The 23,616-nt window shown below is 48.2% G+C and overlaps 1 protein-coding gene across 1 annotated transcript in view; it reads right to left on the reverse strand.

Annotated features, from left to right (window-relative positions):
- The window catches only part of ADAMTS17 (ADAM metallopeptidase with thrombospondin type 1 motif 17), a 131,109-nt gene that overhangs the window by 56,691 nt on the left and 50,802 nt on the right, over nt 1-23,616 (reverse strand). Inside the window, exons 6-11 of the mRNA XM_056866116.1 lie at nt 22,646-22,786; nt 20,042-20,192; nt 10,369-10,470; nt 7,725-7,870; nt 3,871-4,037; nt 271-398 (exon numbers count right to left, since the gene is read on the reverse strand). Of these exons, the coding sequence (XP_056722094.1) occupies nt 271-398; nt 3,871-4,037; nt 7,725-7,870; nt 10,369-10,470; nt 20,042-20,192; nt 22,646-22,786 (835 nt within the window). The remainder of the gene's footprint in view (nt 1-270; nt 399-3,870; nt 4,038-7,724; nt 7,871-10,368; nt 10,471-20,041; nt 20,193-22,645; nt 22,787-23,616) is intronic.

The following is a 23,616-nucleotide window of genomic DNA, read 5'->3' on the forward strand; positions in this document are numbered from 1 at the left end:
AACAGAGCTGTGACTTGCCCATGGTCACCCAACTGGCTTCGTGTGGAGGAGCGGGGGAAACAAATCCAGTTCGCCAGATTAGCCTCCGCCGCTCACGTGGAGTGGGGAATCAAACCCGGTTCTCCAGATGAGAGTCCACTGCTCTTAACCACTACACCATGCTGGCTCTACCTGCCTGTGACACACACACAAGCATACACACCCTTTAGAAGTTCAACAGAAAAGCTGCAAAGGGCGAGCTTAAGAGAAGATCACAAAACGTTTCTCCACCTGGCACTTTCCATGAACACAGAGCTCGGTCTCATAAGGTCCGCAGGGAGTTCCGTCGACCACCCTGTCTGACACCAGCACGGGAGACTCCTTCCCGACGGGGGAACAGTAGAGTTCGCAGGGCTTATCTGGAAAACAAAATTTAACAAGCAACACCAAAATTCTAGTAAATGCTGGTATTGTGATTCAGCTGGCACAGATTTTCTACACATGTGGTGGAGCTGCAGTAGAGCCCAAACATACTGGATGAAAGTGATTAAGAACATAAGAACATAAGAAAGGCCCTGCTGGGTCAGACCAAGGCCCATCAAGTCCAGCAGTCTGCTCACACAGTGGCCAACCAGGTGCCTCTAGGAAGCCCACAAACAAGACGAGTGACGACTGCAGCTTATATGATTGAAATAATATCCAGCGGCCTTGAAATTGTTATTCCAGTAAGACCGGAAACAATTTTATTAAATTATTTTCCAGATAAACCAAAGGATATTCGAGTCATGTTTGTCCATGTATTACTTTTAAAAAAAACTTTTTGTATGATTAGGTTTACGTATGATTACGCTGACATGGCACGACTAACTTTCTGCGAAAGAAAATGATGGACGAACCCGAGCGGAGATGGCAACCTTTTTATAATAGAAATGCTTCTAACTTGAAAGATTTATCCAGTCTGAGAAATAAATATTAAGTCAGATAGAGGATAAGATATATGTGATATTTAATGGAAACATTAGGATCAACTAACTTGCATTAGTATGATAGAAATTAGGCAACAATTATTAATGGTTAATTATTAATAATAATAATTATTATTAATAATTATTATTATTATTAACAATTATTAATTTTGACAACAGTTAAGATCATTGGTGTTGTTAAAGAGGGCTCGGCCTGGATACCAACCCAACCATGTAACCTCCCAAGTCAACTATTTCCTTTCTTTTTTCTGTGCCCATAAAACCAAATAAAATATTTATTTGAAAAAATGTTTTTCCACATATTAACAGTGGCTAGAACAAATCTTTGCGAGATATTGGAAAAGCAATAAATTCCCTGATTTAAATAATTGGCTTGATAAGGTTAAAGAAACCTATGCTTTAATGAAGTTGGCATATTATAATAAAGACAAAAATACGGAAGAACTGGACGCTCACTGGAATGTAACAATCTCAAGGATGGAAAAAAACGCTCCCGTGTGTAAATCAAAGAGAGGGAGTGATGTAATTATCATTGGATTTTAGATAACTAGATAGCGAATTGTTTGGCTCACTGGTATAGATATTTTAGTTATATTGCAGCACGGTTTTAGTTTATTTTCAAGAATTTGTAGTATGTGCATTTTAGTAATGTTGTATTTCCGATTTCTTTTATTGTTATAGTCTCATTTTCTCTAAATAATAATAATAATAAATGAACAAGCAACTGCGGCTATACAAACCAAAGGCAACAGTGTGCCCAAGAGCTGTTTGGACCCAGGGCATTAGGGACAAATATAGAACATGTGTGTGCGCATGTAAAGTGCCCTTGAGTCATGGCCAAATTATGGCAACCCCTCACACGGTCTTCAAGCAAGAGACTAGCAGAGGTGGTTTGCCATTGCCCGCCTCAGCACTGCGACCCTGGACGTCCTTGGTGGTCTCATGAACACATGAAGCTGCCTTATACTGAATCAGCCCCTTGGTCCACCAGAGTCAGTATTGTCTACTCAGACCGGCAGCGGCTCTCCAGGGTCTCAGGCAGAGGTCTTAAACATCACCTATTTGCCTAGTCCCTTTAACTGGAGATGCCGGGGATTGAACCTGGGGCCTTCTGCACACCAAGCAGATGCTCTGCCACTGGGCCACCGCCCCTCCCCAAATGCAGATGAACACATGAAGCTGCCTTATACTGAATCAGACCCTTGGTCCATTGAAGTCAGTATTGTCTACCACTGAGCCACAGCCCCTCCCCATCCCAATACTAACCAGGGCTGACTGTGCTTAGCTTCTGAGATCTTTCTACTGCCCTGAATGTGTGAAGCATATGTGAACAAGCGGCTGGGGATTTAAATTATCACTTGATGTTGGAATAACGAATCCTCGTGTGTGAACCAATCCTCTGTTTGTGGAGCTGGCACCATGGATAGCTCCCAAGCCTGCAGAGAGCTTGAGTCTGGGGGGGCCACTTCAGGGCCAAACTACACGATATGCGTGACGCGAGTCCCGTGACCCGACTTGCAATCTGGGCGTTCATCTTCCACAGACTCCGTTGTTCAGTGAGACTTGGGGCTGCTGGGGAGAGAGAAGGTCCAGCCTTCCCTCCTGAGCCATTTCCCCAACTGGAAACAGCCATGGGGAGGATCTGCTTATCCTGCGGTCGGGATTCACGTGTTCTCAACCACATGATCCCCAGTACACGTGACACCCCACGGTGGAGTAACAGGTCCCCTCTCCACAGCTGTTTCTGCTCAGGAAAACGGTGCGGGAAGGAAGGCACTTCTCTTCTCGTGCATTATATCCCAGGGGCTATTCAGGTTTTCAACTTAAAAATCATTCCAATTCTCCTTTTTGGTGTTGCCATTTGGATAACTGTTGTTAATGAAACTATAGATAGTCCACTGCTTCAGTTTTTACGAAAACTCTTAAATGCCCCTCGATGTGTTGCTGGTGTTACCCTTCGCTCCGAGTTTGGCCAAATGTCGCTCGAAGCCAGGGCATGGTTGGCCACCTTTAAGCTACAACTTAAGGTGCACTTTAGCACTGAGGGGCGTCTAGCTACTTTGAAGCATGACCCTTTTAAACCCTCATGGGAAAAAAATCTTAGATGAGAAATTATCATTGTTGGGCTTCTCGCAGGATATGTTATTCGATCTTGTGAAAACTGAAACTTTCACCAAAATTAAAAAGCGCATTAAAGAGCTCGATTATAACAGCGTTACTTTTTGTGCTCGCCGCGTTTGTTCATCTCAGTTTTTTGGAATACCACCACCATGCTGTTTGCCCGCTTATACTTACTATCTGACAGCTCCTTGTCTTTCTAGAGCCTTCTGTTTAGCTAGACTGAATGCGAACCCCTTTATAGTTACGCAGGGCAGGATTTTGAATATACCATACCCAGACAGGACCTGTCCTTGCTCTTCTGGCTCTTTCGATTCATTTGCTCATGCCCTCTTGGAATGCCGCTTTCATGAAAAACTTCTATCACGTTATATCTCTCCCCTTTTCAGATATAAATCTAATGCCTCTGTGTCTGACATAATGCCTTTTTTACTAAGTGACAGGGATCCCAAGGCTACATTGTCAGTGGCAAGATTTATTTCGGTCCTCATATCCCTCAAACATTAGCTACATGCTGCTCAAGATCAATGGATCAAGGAGCTTCTAAGGGATAAAGGGAAAGATTAAACTGAACTAGACAATACATGGGTACAAGGGAAACCTTCTGCCTGAAAAGCTGTTATGTGTGTATGTTGCAAATTAATGTCTCTCTGTGTCATCAAGGGATGAGCATCAAGTTGCTCCCTGGCTGAGGCTCCGTGCCACATGCACTTCTGGTGCTAAACAACGGTTGGCAGCGGCACCACGTGTGAAGTGGGATTGACCAAAAAGCTGCAGGGGAACTGACCATCCACGATGACCGCCGTCCAAAGGTTTTTCTTCTTGCTGTTGTATCGATCGTGGGACTGGCACTGCTGGTCACGAAAGGTGGGCACCCCTTTAGGACATGGCAAGTTTTCGCAAACGGTGTGCTCGACGTTGGCTCCGCGGCAATTTTTGCCCCCGGGCCCAGGACTGCGAAGGGAGGACAAGCGGGAGGCTGTTAGCAGGAGCAACGCAAATCCAAAGAAGGATTTCTTCAACAAACAAGCAAACAAAAAACCCCACTCCCTTTCGGTTACGATTCCCCCGCGTCTCCCAACCCAAATCTGGGCTGCTGTGCAGGAGGAGGAGGAAGAGGAGGAGGAGGAGGAGAAGAAGAGTTGGTTTTTATATGCCGACTTTCTCTACCACTTAAGGGAGACTCAAGCCGGCTTTCAATCACCCTCCCCACAACAGACACCCTGTGAGGTAGGTGGGGCTGAGAGAGCTCTTAATAGAACTGTAACTTGCCCAAGGTCACCCAGCTGGCTTCGTGCGTAGGAGCGGGGAAACAAATCCAGTTCACCAGATTAGCCTCCGCCGCTCACGTGGAGGAGTGGGTGAATCAAACCCGGTTCTCCAGATCAGACTCCACCGCTCCAAACCACTGCTCTTAACCACTACACCACGCTGGCTCGCATGACAACTTGGACGAGTTCCAAGAGGCAATCTTTCAGAGAAGCTTGACATCCATTACTGATCTTCTCACTGGAGGATACCCCTGATAAACTTTCAAAGAGCTCCAGGCCTTTCCAGAACACACCATGAAAACCTTCGAACGAGAATTTGCTGTATTGCATTTAAGAGGCCTTGGATAGTATCCGCACACCAATAATCATGTACCCCGCGTCTCCCAGCCCAAATCTTGCTAATGCTTTTGCAACTCAAAAAAAAAAAAAAGCTGATGCTGCTTGCGTCTTGATAAATAAAGAGGCCTTAAAGTTTTATGCAAGCATGTGAGCGAGCACAGCTCTAAAATAAGAACGGGCCCGACTGTTTTCACAACACCCTACCTTGCAAGCAAGTCTTAGGTAATTCATACAGACAGTCACGCAAATCATAGTGTGGAAAAAGCCAACCCAAGCGGGGAAAACAGGAAGGTTTAAAAATACTGAGATAGACTCACAGGCTCAAATGTCAACCTGGCACGGAGCACAAATTCTGATCCTACTACTAATAATAAAGAACTCCCCAAACAAAATACATGTACATATATATATATATATATATTTAAAATCCCCTAACCAATATTTTTGGCCAGGGGCTAAACCAGCTGCAGGAGAACAAGAGATGCAGAAAAGGAATATAAAGTGGAAGAGAGTGAAACAGGATCATGTGCCAGTGCCGAGCCAAGAATTTACATGAGCAGAGGAATGTGAAAAATCAGCGCAAAAACACACACACACACAAAAAAACACACCACACGTGTGAGTGAAAGAAGAAAGGCCTGAGATGGATTCAGCGTTAGGGGGCTGATTCACAAAGTGTGCTTCTGGTGCACATTCCTCGTGTGCTTCACGACCAAGGGGCTGGAGCCCCTTTCTTATGAGGAAAGGCAGAGAAGTCTGGGACGTTTTAGTTTGGGGGAAAAGACAGCTAAGGGGAAACAATTGAGGTTTACAAAATTACACATGGTGGGGGGGGAGTGGACACAGAGAGGGTTTTCTCCTTCTCCCATAATATTCAGGGGCTCCCAATGAAGCTGATGGGCAACAGGAACAAGACAGAAAAAACAATACCTCTTTCATAGAATTATAGAGTTGGAAGGGACCACCAAGGTCATCTAGTCCAACCCCCTGCACAACGCAGGAAATTCACAACTACCTCCCTCCACACACACCCAGTGACCCCTACTCCATGGCCAGAAGATGGCCAAGATGCCCTCCCTCTCGTCATCTGCCGAAGGTCATAGAATCAGCATTGCTGACAGGTGGCCGTCTAGCCTCTGCTTAAAAATCTCCAGGGAAAGAGAGCTCACCACCTCCCGAGGAAGCCTGTTCCACTGAGGAACCACTCTCACTCATTAACGGAAAGGCTGGTCTTGGCTGCCCAGCATGGTGTAGTGGCTAGGAGCGGCGGACTCTAATCTGGAGAACCGGGTTTGATTCCCCACTCCTCCACATGAGTGGCGGACTCTTAATCTGGTGAAACGGGTTGTTTTCCCCACTCCTACACATGAAGCCAGCAGGGTGACCTCGGGGCGGTCACAGTTCTCTCCAAACTTTCTCAGCCCCACCTGCCTCACAAGGTGTCTGTTGCGGGGAGAGGAAGGGAAGGCGATTGTAAACTGGTCTGAGTCCATGGAAGGAGCGCAATCCACCTCCCGAGGAAGCCTGTTCCACTGAGGAACCGCTCTGTTAGAAAGTTCTTCCTGATGTCTAGACAGAAACTCTTTACTTAACCAGAAAACCTCAGAATCCCAGGTCCAGGAGGCAACATCAGGAGGCCTCGGCCTCTGTGCCCCATCGTTGGATCCTGATGGAGAAATTTATACAAGCGGTGCGGCTGCTTGCCCGACTCCACTGGCCTCTGGAGAGCCCTGGACAGATGGCCTGTTGTGCCCAAAAGCTGAATTGACCCTCTGCTTCCTGGCTGGTGGAAAAATTAAGCACCTCTGCCAAGAGCAGGAAGACCCACCCCCCTCCAAAAAAAAATATCAAATAAATTTCTCCATCAACCTCCAGAGGAGAACTGGCTGTCCACTGCGTGAGAGAGGATGCTGGACTAGAGGGACCACCAGTCTGATCCGGCAGGGCTCTTCTGATGTTCTTACGCTTTGATATGCACTCACACTTCCAAATATCGTGTGTCACATGAAGCTGCCTTCTACTGAATCAGACCCTTGGTCCATCAAAGTCAGTATTGTCTACTCAGACTGGCAGCAGCTCTCCAGGGTCTCAGGCAGGGGTCTTTCCCATCACCTACTTGCCTGGTCTCTTTAAGTGGAGAAGCTGGGGACTGAACCTGGGACCTTCTGCATGCCAAGCAGAGGGTCAGCCACTGAGCCATGGCCCCTCCCTGGCTGCCATGCACACCGTGAAATTCGCATAACAACTTGGACGAGTCCCCCTCACCCAACCTTCAGGCCTTGAGCGTGCTGCGTGTCTTGACTTGGAGAGGGTAAGCTGGGAATTTGGCCCGTGCCTCAGCTAGAAGCCGAACCAGCCAGCTACCGCCACCAGGAACCCTCTTGGGGCCATTTTTGCCTCGCTGAACAGTTCCAGTTAAGGTCTTGGTAGAGACTTATGGCTAGGGTTGCCAACCTCTGGGTACTAAATAAAACAACCTGTGCCGTAATAGGATATCTTAGGAAATAAGCAGCATGGAAGCTCTAGTATTAGTTACGGTGCAAAAACTGACATACACCATGTAGTCATAGAACTTTCAAAAATATTTACTAGGCATTAATGTCATGCCCTAGAATGAACCAAATGCAAAGTCAAACATATATATACATATAATATAACAACCAAAAAGATATACAGAATTGCAATTCAATAGCAGCGCAACAATAGTTCATGGGCACAAAGCGTCAAAATAAGTTGCGATAGCACCCAAAGAGGGACCCGTCGTGATCCACAGAGGCGTATACAGCGGGTGCAAGGAGAACCTTGGAGAATTCAAAGTGGAAAAAGATAAACAGAGGACATAAGACAAGCTGGAGATCTCCCAGAAATGATCAGCAGCCGATAGGGATCAGTTCCCCTGGAGAAAATGGCCACTTGGGCAATTGGATTCTACGGCATTGAAGTCCCTCCCCTCCCCAAACCCCGCCCTCCTCAGGCTCCACCCCAAAAACCTCCCGCCGGCGGCAAAGAGGGACCTGGCAATCCTACTTACGGCGGATTGTCACATTTGCGTTGTCTGAATCTGGCGCCGGTCCCGCACGTCCTGCTGCACATACTCCACTGGCTCCAGACACTCCAGTCTCCGTCGACATGTTCGGGGATGGGGGTTTTGCTGACGCACTCGCCTGTCCGGCACCACTGGAGGACGAGGAAGTCAGAAGACACAGATTTTGCAGCCGCCAGAGCTCCGGAAAGGGGAAGGAGGCGAGGGTTCGCTCACGTGAAACAGTAAGAGTTTGCAAAGCCGGGATTATTTTAGCCGCGCAACGATTTAAAAAATACGGCATGTTTAGAAACCGCAACAGAGTAAACGGCAACGCGAAAAAAAATGGACAGCTAATCCCGTTTAGGGTCCGTGACCCAGACATCCAAATAATATGGGGGGCATTTTGCAACAGGCAAAACCCAGTTGGCTGCTCTTGGCGTTACTGCTTACCATTTGCAAGTAAACATTCAAGTTTTTACTGATTACACAAATTAGGTCTTCCTGCCAATAGCCGAAACACACGAAATCTCTAGATATCCCGGACACCCAGGGTCATTGTATATCTCCGAGGGTTGTTGTGAGCATAACTTGGAGGAGGGGAGGGGTACGTAATCCACTTTGGGTCCCCATCTAAGAGACCGGTGGGGCATAAATAAATAAAACAACATGCTTCTTCCCCCCCCCCACCCCGTTGGTGGAGTTCTTGTGTCTTTAACAAGCAGGGGTTTCAGAAGGACAGCTTTCCCGCTGCGCGGGTATGAAATCATGCCAAAACCTTCCCCTGCTGACTTTCTGCTCAAATGTGAAATTCTAGAAGAAGGGGAGTTGGTTTTTAGATGCCGACTTTCTCCACCACTTAAGGCAGAATCGTCATCATCATCTGTTTATTACGGTCAAAGACCAGTTTTTACAAAAAGAGATATCATAATAATTAAAACAGAATGCCTGATATTTGGTAAAACAGTCCGTTTGACGTAAAAGTCATTTTAGCAGCTTCTTCTGCCTTATTGCACATGCCCTAGCACAGAATCTCGCAACCTGATAGGTAATATCTTTAACAGAATCATCTAATAATAAAGTGGTATAGCGAACTCTGTCTCTATCTGGGAAGCTAGACAAAATTGGGTCAATGAGCGTTTTGCGTATGTCTTGATAAAATGGGCAGTGTAATAGCACATGTTCAACCGTTTCCACCATTCCAGATCGGCATGGACAGAGGCAGAATTCGTAAGGGTTAAGCCAGAATCAAACCAGCTCACAATCACCTTCCCTTCCCCTCCCCATCTACAATCTCCCAAGCCAAGCAGAAGATAGCCTGTCTCTTGACGTCTGTTTAGGGATGGTTTCAACTTTCTCCCCCCTCGTGCTAGAAGGAGAAGGCGAAGGAGAAGAGGAGTTGATTTTTATATGCCCACTTTCTCTACCACTTAAGGCAGAATCAAACCAGCTTACAATCACCTTCCCCTCCCCACAACAGACACCCTGTGAGGTAGGTGAGGCTAAGAGAGCTGTGACTAGCCCAAGGTCGCCCAGCTGGCATCACGTGTAGGAGCAGGAAAACAGATCCAGTACACCAGATTAGCCTCCGCCGCTCATATGGAGGAGTGGGGAAGCAAACCCAGTTCTCCAGATCAGAGTCCACTGCTCCAAACCACAGCTCTTAAACACTACACCACAATGGCTCTAGTCATGGTCTCGATGGAATCCGTCCATCTCTGCATGCCTCCGGACAGCCCAGTTCTGCTCACTTCCTAACACTTCCAAAAGTTAGGATCAATCGGCTAACGAGAGCCAGTGTGGTGTAGCGGTTAAGAGCGGTGGTTTGGAGCAGTGGACCCTGATCTGGAGAACCGGGTTTGATCCCCCACTCCTCCACAGGAGCGGCGGAGGCTAATCCGGTGAACTGGGTTGGTTTCCCCACTTCCTAAAAACACTTGGCGGGTGCCAGACAAGGTGTCAGTGGGAACTGTGGTGTCACAGGTGCCATGTTGGGGACCCCTTCTCCAGAGATATGGCAGTTATCACAAAAAGGCGAGGGGAACAACATAAGCCGTTTTGGCTCCTCGTTGGGGAGAAAGGGTGGAGGACAAATGAAGTAAGGAAATAAACTTGTCCCCAAAAATCTGAGCTGGATTTCCTGAGCACACTGCCGGGTTAGATGACACACTCTTTTAGGCCAATGTCAGGAGCCCGATCGCTAGGGTTGCCAGGTCCCTTTTCGCTACCAGCGGGAGGTTTTGGGGGTGGAGCCTGAGGAGGGCGGGGTTTGGGGAGGGGAGGGACTTCAACGCCATAGAGTCCAATTGCCAAAGCGGCCATTTTCTCCAGGTGAACTAAGGTCGGCAACCACCAGGTACTAGCTGGAGATCTCCTGCTATTACAACTGACCTCCAGCTGACAGAGGTCAGCCCACCTGGATGAAACGGCCACTTTGACAACTGGACTCTATGGCATGGAAGTCCCTCCCCTCCCCCAAACCCTACCCTCCTCAGGCTCCGTGCCAAAAACCTCCTGCCGGTTACAAAGAGGGACTTGGCCACCCTAAGGTGAACTGATCTCTATCGGCTGGAGAACAGTCGTAACAGCAGGAGATCTCCAGCTTCTATCTGGAGGTTGGCAACCCTACCGATCGCTCATCGTCCGAGATTACCTTGTCTGCCCCGCATTCTGTGCCGTCCAGGGGAGGGTCCAGTTTGGTTTTGCAGGACGTGTCTCCTTCCACGAGGCACCAGAGGCCGGCACACATCAAATGCTGAGAACATAAAGAAGGGACAGAATTGGCCTTCATTGCTCCTGAAGACATCAGCTGTCATTAGGAATGGAAGGAAAGGCGTAGAGGAAGCCCTCTCTCATCGGAATCCAGCAGCATCGGGCCGACTTCTCTTTTTTATCCTACCCTGTTAACGTTTCCTGGTATTAAACGACTGAGCTGGAAACACACACATGCAAGGTCAATTTTTATCTCCTGACTGAAAAAAAGATGTTGTGGCTAGGAGCGGTGGACTCTAATCTGGAGAACCGGGTTTGATTCCCCACTCCTCTGCATGAGCGGCAGACTCTAATCTGGAGAACCAGGTTTGATTCCCCACTCCTCTACATGAGCGGCAGACCCTAATCTGGAGAACCAGGTTTGATTCCCCACTCCTCTACATGAGTGGCGGACTCTAATCTGGAGAACCGGGTTTGATTCCCCACTCCTCTACATGAGCGGCAGACTCTAATCTGGAGAACCAGGTTTGATTCCCTACTCCTCTACATGAGCGGCAGACCCTAATCTGGAGAACCAGGTTTGATTCCCCACTCCTCTACATGAGTGGCGGACTCTAATCTGGAGAACCGGGTTTGATTCCCCACTCCTCTACATGAGCGGCAGACTCTAATCTGGAGAACCAGGTTTGATTCCCTACTCCTCTACATGAGCGGCAGACCCTAATCTGGAGAACCAGGTTTGATTCCCCACTCCTCTACATGAGTGGCGGACTCTAATCTGGAGAACCGGGTTTGATTCCCCACTCCTCTACATGAGCGGCAGACCCTAATCTGGAGAACCGGGTTTGATTCCCCACTCCTCTACATGAGTGGCGGACTCTAATCTGGAGAACAGGGTTTGATTCCCCACTCCTCTATATGAGCGGCGGACCCTAATCTGGAGAACCAGGTTTGATTCCCCACTCCTCTGCATGAGCGGCAGACCCTAATCTGGAGACCCGGGTTTGATTCCCCACTCCTCTGCATGAGCGGCAGACTCTAATCTGGAGAACCGGGTTTGATTCCCCACTCCTCTACATGAGCGGCAGACCCTAATCTGGAGAACCGGGTTTGATTCCCCACTCCTCTACATGAGTGGCGGACTCTAATCTGGAGAACAGGGTTTGATTCCCCACTCCTCTATATGAGCGGCGGACCCTAATCTGGAGAACCAGGTTTGATTCCCCACTCCTCTGCATGAGCGGCAGACCCTAATCTGGAGACCCGGGTTTGATTCCCCACTCCTCTGCATGAGCGGCGGACTCTAATCTGGAGAACTGGGTTTGATTCCCCACTCCTCTACATGAGCGGCAGACCCTAATCTGGAGAACCGGGGGTTGGTTTCCCCTCTCCTACACATTAAGCTAGCTGGGTGACCTTGAGCTAGTCACAGCTCTCTTACAGCTCTCTCAGTCCTACCCACCTCACAGGGTGTCTGTCGTGGGGAGGGGAAGAGAAGGTGATTGTAAGCCGGTTTGATTCTTCCTTTAGTGGTAGAGAAAGTCGGCATATAAAAAACCAACTCTTCTTCTTTATAGCAATTTCACTTTCTTTTCTTTAATCTCCATTCCCTCCGTGACAGAAATCAGTTAAATCAGGATTAACAGCTGGGTTGGTTAAATCTGCGTTTCCTACCCACACGCCTCTCTGCCAGTTCCCTCTCTGTCTTCCTTCTCTTTTTCATCTCTCCTTTCCAATTCTCCTTTCTTAGACCTGTCCAAGGCACCATTGGCCTCCGCCTTCTACCCTGTCCCCTTCTTCCCAAGGTCTCTTTGCCATTGCTCAGTGGTAGAGCATCTGCTTGGCATGCAGAAGATCCCACGTTCAAGCCCTGGTATCTCCAATTAAAAGTATCAAGGAATAGGTGATGTGAAAGACCTCTGCCATAGACAAAGACAAAGACGGAGAAGGAGAAGAAGGAGGAGGAGGAGAAGAAGAGTTGGTTTCTACAACTTAAGGGAGAATCAAACCGGCTTACAATCACCTTCCCTTCCCTCCCCACAACAGACACCCTGTGAAGTAGGTGGGGCTGAGAGTGTGTCTAGCCCAAGGTCACCCAGCTGGCTTCATGTGTAGGAGCGAGGAAACAAATCCAGTTCACCAGATTAGCCTCCGCCGCTCATGTGGAGGAGTGGGGAATCATACCCGGTTCTCCAGATCAGACTCCACCGCTCCAAACCACCAATCTTAACCACTACACCACACTGGCTCTCTGACTTTGACGGATCAAGGGTCTGATTCGATAAAAGGCAGCTTCAAGTGTTCATGTGTTGCCATATGTTGGCTACAACCGGACGGCAAAAATAAACGAACAGGCAATCTTTAAGAGAAGCTTGTCTGCCATTACTGATCTTCTCATTGGAGGATACCCTGATAAACTTTCAAAGAACTCCAGGGCTTCCCAGAACATACGATGAAAACCTTCGAACGAGAATTTGCTGTATTGCATTTATGAGCGTTGCTACAGAGGCCTTTGATAGCATCCGCATACCAATAATCATGTTCCCGCACGCACTCGACTTAAGTTACACTTCTCCCAAGGATAAAGCGCATTCAATCAACCTATTTAATGAGATGCTGTAAATCTTGGGCGGGGGGGGAGGGGAGAACAACCCAGCTGGGAGCAAGGGGCTCATCTTTTTGCCATTAAACTGAAATACGAATACGGGAGAAAAAGAAATGTAGCAAATCCCCCTTTCCCCCCTTGCTCTCTGCAGATATAAAACATTTTGCTGAAATCATCCGGTTGCATTGGGTACAGAATACAGAAGAGGAATTCGGGCCATGCATAAGATGGATGGGTTATTGTTTTCCCTTCAGCGATTGCCTTGGCACGACACGGGACATGGACCCAGCTTAGGGTTTTTTTTTTCCTTTTGGGGAAGGGCTGTGGCTCAGTGGGAGAGCATCTGCTTGGCAAGCAGAAGGTCCCAGGTTCAATCCTCGGCATCTCCAGTTAAAGGGACTAGGTAAGAAGGTGATGTGAAAGACCTCTGCCTGAGAGCCATGGAGAGGGGCTATGGCTCTGTGGCAGAGCATCTGCGTGGCATGCAGAAGGTCCCAGGTTGAATCCTCGGCATCTCCAGTTAAAGGGACTAGGTAAGAAGGTGATGTGAAAGACCTTTGCCTGAGTACCTGGACAGCTGCTGCCGGTCTGAGTAGGCAATTCTGACTTTGATGGACCAAGGCTCTGATTCAGAAGAAGGCAGCTTCATGTGTTTCACGTGATCTCCAGTCCCATTCACTGTTATTTGTGAAAGGCGAGGATTATTACACATTCGGGCACGCCCATATACATACACTGTCATAGTTTCGAAATACTGTTCTCAGCTGCCATGTTCATGTGTGTTCCTTTACTATGTGTGTGCATAAAGTTCCATCAAGTCACAGCCAATTTATGGCAACCCAGTAGGGTTTTCAAGGCAAGAGACAAACAGAGGTTATTTGCCATTGCCTGCCTCTGCATAGCAACCCTGGACTTCCTTGGTGGACTCCCATCCAAATACTAACCAGGGCTGACCCTGCTTAGCTTCCAAGATCTGACAAGATCAGGCTAGCCTAGTCTATCCAGGGCAGAGACAATGGGCTTAGAAGCTCTGATTAGGATGCCCCTGACTGATTGCCCCCTTTCAGCGTGGTGTAGCGGTTAAGAGCGGTGGTTTGGAGCAGTGGACTCTGATCTGGAGAACCGGGTTTGATTCCCCACTCCTCCACATGAGTGGCGGAGGCTAATCTGGTGAGCTGGATTTGTCTCCCCACTCCTCCACACGAAGCCAGCTGGGTGACCTTGGGCTAGTCACACCCTCTCAGCCCCACCTACCTCACAGGGGAGGGGAAGGGAAGATGATTGTAAGTCGGTTTGATTCTTCCTTAAGTGGGAGAGAAAGTCAGCATGTAAAAACCAACTCCTCCTCCTCCTCCTCCTCTTCTTCTTCTTCTTCCCAAGAAGCTCTTTCCAAATTTGGCGCTATTTATCAGAATAGTTGCCCAGGTGAAAACATAAACACAGACGTGCTCCTTTGCATTTAGTGACAGGAGAGACCTTTGCGTGCCTGAAACCTTTGGGAGCTGCCTGAGATCCTTTGAACTGGAGACGACAAGAACTGAACCTGAGAATGTGTACGCTCCAAGCCTACTCAGAATCATAGAATCATAGAGTTGGAAGGTACCACCAGGGTCATCTAGTCCAACCCCTGCACAATGCAGGAGTTTCACAACTACCTCCCCCCAACACACCCTCAGTGACCCCTACTCCATGCCCAGAAGATGGCCAAGATGCCCTCCCTCTCATCATCTGCCTAAGTTCATAGAATCAGCATTGCTGACAGATGACTATCTAACCTCTTCTTAAAAACCTTCAGGGAAGGAGAGCCCACCACCTCCCGAGGAAGCCTGTTCCACTGAGGAACCGCTCAAACTTCCAGCTCCCAGCCAAAGTGTACACAGTCCAGACAGGCAATGCTCACTTCTAAGCTATGCATCTTCTGAAATCATCGAAACAACCATGGATGGTGTTTCATTCCCCCCCCCCCCGCCCGCAATAACGTGATCTTGTGAGCTTCTTGCCCAACACCGAATCACTTAGCTGACGGGGTTTGCTTACTCAAAGCTATTTCCATTTTGTAATACATGCACATTGTCAAATGTTTATTGCCTTTATGTTCTGCACTTTCAATCTATTCTTTTATGGTCTAAAAACACAGCATGCCAACTGGCGACAAAACAAGCAAACAGGAACCAGACCCATTGGATATACGAAATGCTTTCTACAAGTCAATTGCTCACTTCCAATTCTCCCGTCCCCGTTTTGCTTATTTTTTTGGAACCAACTAAAGCCTTTTGCCTAAGTGCATCTACTTGCATATTACGAAGGATTTCAGCCAGTCTTACGTACAAGTCATTCTGCAGAGGAATCCCAGCCTTATGACAAGCGCTCGACAGAATTCTGAACCAGCCCTCCGCTAGGGTTGCCAACCTCCAGGTACTAGCTGGAGATCTCGCACCATTACAACTTACCTCCAGGCGACAGAGTTCAGTTCCCCTGGAGAAAATGGCTGCCTGGCCAATTGGACTCTACGGCATTGAAGTCCCTCCCCTCTCTAAACCACACCCTCCTCAAGCTCCGCCCCCAAAATCTCCAGGTATTTCCCAAAACGGAGCTGACAACCCTACTCACAGGGTTGTTTTGAGAGGGCAATGAAGGAGGGGAGGCTGACATTGGGGGTCGCTTTGTTCCCCACTGGGGATACAAGCAGGATACAAATAAATAATAACAAATGATGGATCGGTACAAAGTAGCATGCAACATCTTATGCCCCCAAGATGCATTTCGAATGGCATAAGTACCATCCCTATTACCGAGCAGGAAGAATTACTGGGAATAGCGTTGCCAACCTCCAGGTACTAGCTGGAGATCTCCTGCTATTACATCTGATCTCCGGCCAATAGAGATCAGTCCACCTGAAAATGGCTGCTCTGGCAATTGGACTCCATGGCACTGAAGTCCTTCCCCTCCCCAAACCCCGCCCTCCTCAGGCTCTGCCCCCAAAATCTCCCGCCGGTGGCAAAGAGGGACCTGGCGACCCTAAGAGGAAGGCAATGGCAAACCACCTTGGAACGCCTCTTGCCTTGAAAACCCTATGTGGTTCAGTATGTGTGCGTGTTTGGTGGGTTCGATTATCAAACATACGCAGGGATAAAAAGGTTTAAACTCTTTCTCCTCTCCTCTCCCTGCACCATGGATCCGAATCAGGGCAATCCCCAGCAATTAGCTTTCTTCTTCTTTTTTAAATACTGGGAATCTTTCAGCATCTCAATTTGCTGCTAAAGTTGCCAAGTCCAAGTTGGGAAATTCCTGGAAATTTGGAGTTGGAGCTTGGGGATGGGAGGACCTCAATGGAGTGTAATACCACAGAGTCCATTTTCTCCAGGGGAATTGATCTCTATTATCTGGAGACAATAACAATAATATTAACAGTAAGAAGAAGAAGAAGAGTTGGTTTTTATACCTGATTTTCTCTACCTTTAAGGAGTCTCAAACCAGCTTACAATCACCTTCCCTTCCCCTCCTCACAACAAATACCTTGTGAGGTAGGCGGGGCTGAGAGTGTTCGGAGAGAACTGTGACCGGCCCAAGGTCACCCAGCAGGCTTCATGTGAAGGAGTGGGTAAACCAACCCAGTTCACTAGAGTAGAGTCCGCCAGTCATGTGGAGGAGCGGGGAATCAAGCCCGGTTCTCCAGATTAGAGTCCGCCGCTCTAACCACTACACCACGCCGGCTGTGATTCCGAGGAGATCTCCAGGCCTCACCTGGAAGGCGGCAACCCTATCTGTTGTAGATTCCAGGACTCTGCCCATAGCTCCCTACTCCACTCAAGGGTTTGGGGGCTTCCCCTCGGTGGAGTTTCCTGAACGTATGAAAAGCAGAGCTAAGTGGGGAAAAGAAAAATGGTCCAAAGATGAAGAAAGCCAGCTAGTTTCTTAAAAGCAAAGGCAGTGAGCATATCCTTAATTTTAATAGCTCTTCTTCGGCTGGCCTTTAAAGATGTACACATTGACAGCGCATTTCCATAACAGCAACCTTGGTGGTCCACGTTCCCGAAAGCACTCATTTTCCGGACTTTTTTTTTTTTTTTGTAAGATAATATTTTTTGCTCATTGCGTTCCCGTTGCATTAGCAGCCCTTCCAGATCCAAAAAAACTCCAGAACGATTAAGGCTCGACGCTCATTCCTTCTGCTATGGTCCGCAGTCAAAAAGTTTTATTAATTTGGCACGGCTCGTTTATGCAGCAGTGAAAAATATAAATGGGTCTTATTTTGTGTTTTATAACGGATTTGGAAGTTCCTGAGATTTTTACTCAGGGAAAAGCGGGCGGGCGGGCGAGGGCGGTGGGGAGATTTACCAAAAACAGTTACTCAGCTAATAATAAGAGAGCAAAACCTGAATTGTTCTCCCTCTTCTAAGCACGACCCTGGAGAAGATTCTGCATACGGCGCGCCTGCTTCACATCACAGTCTGGGGGCCGGAGCTCTATGGGGCTGCACAAGTCTTTGTTTGAGGGCTTTGTGTCTGTAATAAAGCTGGTGCCATCCAGCAGAAACAGCTTTACGCTTGTCGAGGAACAGTGTGACGCAGTGGTTGGAGCGTCAGGCGGTTTGCCATTGCCTCCCTCCGCATGGGCTGAGAGAGTTCGGAGAGAACTGTGACTGGCCCAAGGTTATGTGGCAGGCTTCACCTGTAGGGGCGGGGAATCGAACCCAGTTCTTCAGATTAAAGTCTGCCGCTCTTAACCACTACACCACACTGGCTCTCACATATTGTGTGTGTGTTTTGTGCCGCCAAGTCGCTTCTGACCCTATGAATCAATGTCCTCCAAAATGTCCTGTCTTTGACAGCCTTGCTCAGGTCTTGCAAATTGAGGGCTGTGGCTTCCTTTATTGAGTCCATCCATCTCTTGTTGGGTCTTCCTCTTTTCCTGCTGCCCTCCACTTTTCCTAGCATGACTGTCTTTTCCAGTGACTCTAGTCTTCTCATATTGTGACCAAAATACGACAGCCTCAGTTTAGTCATTTTAGCTTCTAGGGTCGTCAGTTCAGGCTTCATTTGATCAATAACCCGCTGATTTGGTTTTTTTTTTAAAGTCCACGGTATCGGTAACACTCTCCTCCAACACCAATACATTATGTACGAAATTAAGAAAAAAAGAAGCATTAATGTTGAAGTAGGGGACAATTCTATCTCTTACCATCTGAAACATTTGTCTCTTTCCTTATATGTGAAACTAGGCCCCCGTTCTTTCACAATTCCTTGATTAAAATATGGGAGAGACATAAGGTTGCCAACCTCCAGCTACTAGCTGGAGATCTCCCGGTATTACAACTTATCTCCAGCCGATAGAGAACAGTTCACCTGGAGAAAAGGGGCGCTTTGGCAATTGGATTCTATGGCATTCAAGTTCCTCCCCTCCCCAAACCCCACCCTCCTCAGGCTCCGCCCCAAAAACCTCACACCGGTAGTGAAGGGGGGCCTGGCAACCCTAGAGAGACGATGGTGGGAATTACCATCAAGTTACAGCTGACTTAGGTGGCTCCCTATTGGGTTTTCAAGGCAAGAGACTAACAGAGGGGATTTGCCATTGCCTGCCTCTGCGTAACGACCCTGGACTTCCTTGCTGGTTTCCCATCCAAGTATTAACCAGGGCTGAGTAAATAATGGGAATGAGTACTCCCTGATATTTTATTTCTTTATATCCTGCTTTTCTCCTCAATGGGCTCCCAAGGTGGCTTCCTCCATTCTAATTTCTTTCTTTGTCTCGTCACAACCACCCCTGAGGTCGGTAACGCTGAAAGCATATGGCCGGCCTAAATGTCACCCAGCGAACTTCCACGACAGAGCTTGGGATTCAAACCTGGCTTTCCCAGATCCTGCTATCCAGGGCTGACCCTACTAAGCTTCTCAGATATGATGAGATCGGGGTAGCCCAGGTCATTCAGGTCTAGGCATGGGAAAGCTGCTGGGGCCAAAATAACTGCTTCAGGGGCTGAATCTGGCACTCAGGCTGTCCCCATTCTAGAGAAGGTAACAGTACATAATAACATAAGAACATAAAAAAGCCCTGCTGGATCTGACCAAGGCCCATCAAATCCAGCAGTCTGTTCGCACAGTGGCCAACCAGGGGCCTCTAGGAACAAGATGACTGCAGCAGCAGCATCCTGCCTGTGTTCCACAGCACCTAATAGGCATGCTCCTCTGATACTGTAGAGAATAGGTATGCATCATGTCTAATATCCATTTTGACTAGTAGCCTCCATAAGAACATAAGACAAGCCCTGCTGGATCAGACCAAGGCCCATCAAGTCCAGACATCTGTTCACACAGGGGCCAACCAGGTGCCTCTAGGAAGCCCACAAACAAGACGGCTGCAGCAGCATTCTCCTGCTTGTGTTCCACAGCACCTCATATAATAGGCATGTTCTTCTGATACTGGAGAGAATAGGTATGCATCGTGACTAGTATCCATTTTGACTAGTAGCCATCGATAGCCCTGTCCTCTATGAACATGTCCACTCCTCTCTTAGAGCCTTCCAAGTTGGCAGCCATCGCCACATCCTGGGGCAGGGAGTTCCACAATTTAATTATGCATTGTGTGAAGAAAGACTTCCTTTTATCAGTTTTGAATCTCTCACCCTCCAGCTTCGGCAGATGACCCCGTGTCCTGGCATTATGGGAGAGGGAGAAAAGCTTCACCCTGTCCACTCTCTCCAAACCATGCAGAATTTTATAGACCTCCATCATGTCTTCCCTTAACCACCTTCTTTCCAAGCTATACAGCCCTAAGCATTTTAACCGCTCCTCATAGGGCCGTTGCTCCAGCCCCCTGATCATTTTGGTGGCTCTTTTCTGCACCTTCTCGAGCTCTGCAATATCCTCTTTTAGGTGTGGTGACCAGAAATGTACGCAGTATTCCAAGCGTGGTCTCACCATAGATTTGTACAAACCATGCAAATACTGCCAAAGTACTACCAAAGGGCCTGTCCCTTCTCCCTCTTCTTCATTTCGGAGGTTTGGCTTACCTCCATGTTCTTGCAGAAGGTCGCGTTTGTTCCAAAGAGGATCTGACACTGCTCGTCTGCGCTGTAATGCATCCCGGGAAGTTTGTAAGGAAGCCGCACGGCGTATCGGCTACGGGGGTCTGTTACCAGCAAACAGCTGCTGATCTTGGACCTGCCGAGTTAAACACACCTCTCAGAGAAGGAAACCCCGAATCCCTGAATCGTCTGCTCGCCCTGGGTGCCGTTAAGTAAGCACTCTAGGGTTGCCAACCTCCAGGTGATCAGCAAAAAGTACCAGTACTAGGCTCTATCTACAATCATTTATATGACAAAGTAACTCTATCCATACATACCAAAACATACAGTGCAATGGTGTAAATCAACACTACAACATTTAACCATAGAAGAACACAGGTAACATACAAAACTATACTATGGGGGTTACAGCATTATGTATTCCCAGCGATGTATTAAGATTGGTTCTTGTAGGTTGTCCAGGCTGTGTAACCGTGGTCTTGGTATTTTCTTTCCTGATGTTTCGCCAGCAGCTGTGGCCGGCATCTTCAGAGGAGTAACACTGAAGGACAGTGTCCTTCAGTATTACTCTTCTGAAGATGCCTGTTACAGCTGCTGGCGAAATGTCAGGAAAGAAAATACCATGGTTACACAGCCCGGATAACCTACAAGAACCAATGAACTCTGACCATGCAAGTCTTCGACGATGTATTAAGAGTTTGAAAATGTTATGAAAAATACTGTTCGCACTTTGTTTGGCCCCTTTAGCTGTGAAGACGTCTTCCAACCATTTTTTAGCCAAGGCATCTAAAAACCCTTTTAAAGCGATGTTTTTTATAACATTTTCAAACTCTTAATACATTGCTGGGAATATATAATGCGGTAACCCCCTATATTAGGTCCGTTCTGGACTACACTTGGAAGAAATGTCCAATGGACTATTGAAGATTTTGGATGACTTCTGTTTTGTATATAAGGTTTTTGTATAGTTATGTATGTTACCTGTGTAATTCTATGGTTAAATGTTGTAGTGTTGATTTACACCTATGTTTTTGTATGTATGGATAGAGTTACTTTGTTATATAAATGATTGTAGCTAGAGCCTAGTACTGGTACTTTTTGCTGACGTACACATTACAGTATCGGTGATTATTTTGGCTGGTTAACCTCTAGGTGGTGGCGGAAGATCTCCCGCGACTGCAACTGACCTCCAGCTGATAGAGATCAGTTGACCTGGAGAAAAGGACCGCTTTGGCCAATGGACTATGTGGCATCGAAGTCCCTCCACTCCCCAAATCCCGCCCTCCGCAGGGTCCACCCCCACAATCCCCAGGGAGCTGGCAATCCTAATGCACACTCTTGGCATTACATAAATAATATGGTCATCACGGTGGGTATCTCTCTGGCGAAAAGACAGGACATCGCACTTCCTGCTGATGCTTAAGAGTCTTAGGTGAACGGGGGTCCATTTCAGACTTGGCCTGACACATGAGGGAATTTGCTAACATTAAGCCCATTTATTCATGGAAGGTTTTGCATTGGATTTGTCACTCTATTCATGCACATTTCCCCCATCTGAATTCTCAAAACTCTGCATGGCGGCTTATTGTTGAGTTTTGAGAATATGGATGGGGGGAAAGTGCATCTAAACAGTGGCAAATCCAATGCAAAACCTTCCATGAATAAATGGCCTAAGAGAAATTTCTCTTTACCCAGTTTCTCCATGAACTCCAACAATCCATTTCTTTTGGTTTGGGTTACCAAGCGACCCCTTACGATAAGGGTAAGGAGATGGGTAATGACCGTCCAGAGGAGGAAGAAGAAGAGTGGGTTTTTATATGCCGACTTTCTCTGCCACTTAAGGGAGAATCAAACGGGCTTACCATCACCTTCCCTTCCCCTCCCCACAACAGACACCCTGTGAGGGAGGTGGGGCTGAGAGAGCTGTGACTAGCCCAAGGTCACCCAGCTGGAGTCATGTGTAGGAGCGGGGGAACAAATCCAGCTCATCAGATTAGCCTCCGCCGCTCATGTGGAGGAGAGGGGAATCTAACCCGGTTCTCCAGATCAGACTCTGCCGCTCCAGACCACTACACCACGCTGGTGTAAGCTCTACTAGACCTTGGGGAAGCGAAGGGAGAAAGCTAGACCTTATGGAAGCGAAGGGAGAAAACTAAATACAACTTCTCTTCTGTCTGCACTGGTGGAAGAGGAAGCGAGATCTCCCGTGAAACTCAAGTTTCTCTGCGCTGATCGGACATCCCAACGGCAGGGCATGAAACATTTCCTTCGGACAGAAAGAGCTATTCAAAAGCATCCAGGAACGTCTTCCGTTGTCACCAACCGTTGACAGGGTTTGATGTGAAAAACAGAGGGGAACTGGGATTCCTTTCAGGAAGCTACCAAGGTGCTGAAATGTGGGTATCACAAAGCTTCTGTTCTCTCGCCAGTGGGTTCCCCCCACCCAGCCCCCCAAGGCCCCAGATGCCAGAGGACGTGGTTGTTATCTTCTGGCCCCCGGCCGCTGAAACCCCCTTGCCGTTTCGGCTCGGAGACAAGAGGCGGCTGTCTCCCGGGCCAAAGGCCCAGCAACCCCCACCACGTTCTTACTTGAAGAACTTCTCGAGGTCGTCGCGGCTGCAGGAAGACCACGATAGGTCGCTGGGGTTGCGGCCCTTCACCCATTCTCCGGACATGATGTGAGATCGGCCGGTGCAAGACGCGTGGTCGTCGTCGTGGCTCATGCCCATGCTGCCGGAGGAGAAAGACACACAGAAAAAGGAAAGCCGTGAGGAGACGGGGCCTTTCCTAGCGCCATCGGAGCTTTGCCCGTCCTTTCAAGAAGCCACAAGACGCCGCTTTCGCTTGAGGCTGGTAGCACTGAAAACATTTATAACAATTATAGAGGTCTATAAAATTATGCATGATTTGGAGAGAGCAGACAGGGAGAAGCTTTTCTCCCTCTCTCGTAATACCAGAATGCGGGGTCATCTGCCAAAGCTGGAGGGTGAGAGATTCAAAACAGAGAAGAGGAAGTATTTCTTCGCACAACGCATAGTTAAATTGTGGAACTCCCTGCCCCAGGATGTGGCGATGGCTGCCAACTTGGAAGGCTTGAAGAGGGGAGTGGACATGTTCGTGGAGGAGAGGGGTATTCATGGCTACTAGTCAAAATGGATACTAGTCACGATGCAGACCTATTCTCTCCAGGATCAGAGGATCATGTCTGTTATATTAGGTGCTGTGAACACAGGTAGGACAATGCTGCTGCAGTGGTCTTGTTTGTGGGCTTCCTAGAGGCACCTGGTTGGCCACTATGTGAACAGACTGCTGGGTTTGAAGGGCCTTGGTCTGATGAAGCAGGGCCTTTCTTATGTTCTTATAAAACGAGGCACATTGATGGGCAGTGTGTGGTGTATCTTGGAAGCTGAGCAGGGTCAGCCCTGGTGAGTACTTGGATGGGAGACCACCAAGTAAGTTCACGAGCGCTACGCAGAGGCAGGCAATGGCAAATCCCCTCTGTTCATCTCTGCCCTGACCCACCCACCTCACAAGGTGCCTGTTGCGAGGAGAGGAAGGGA

Source organism: Euleptes europaea, chromosome 20 (genome assembly GCF_029931775.1).
Source record: "Euleptes europaea isolate rEulEur1 chromosome 20, rEulEur1.hap1, whole genome shotgun sequence".
NCBI lineage: Eukaryota > Metazoa > Chordata > Lepidosauria > Squamata > Sphaerodactylidae > Euleptes > Euleptes europaea.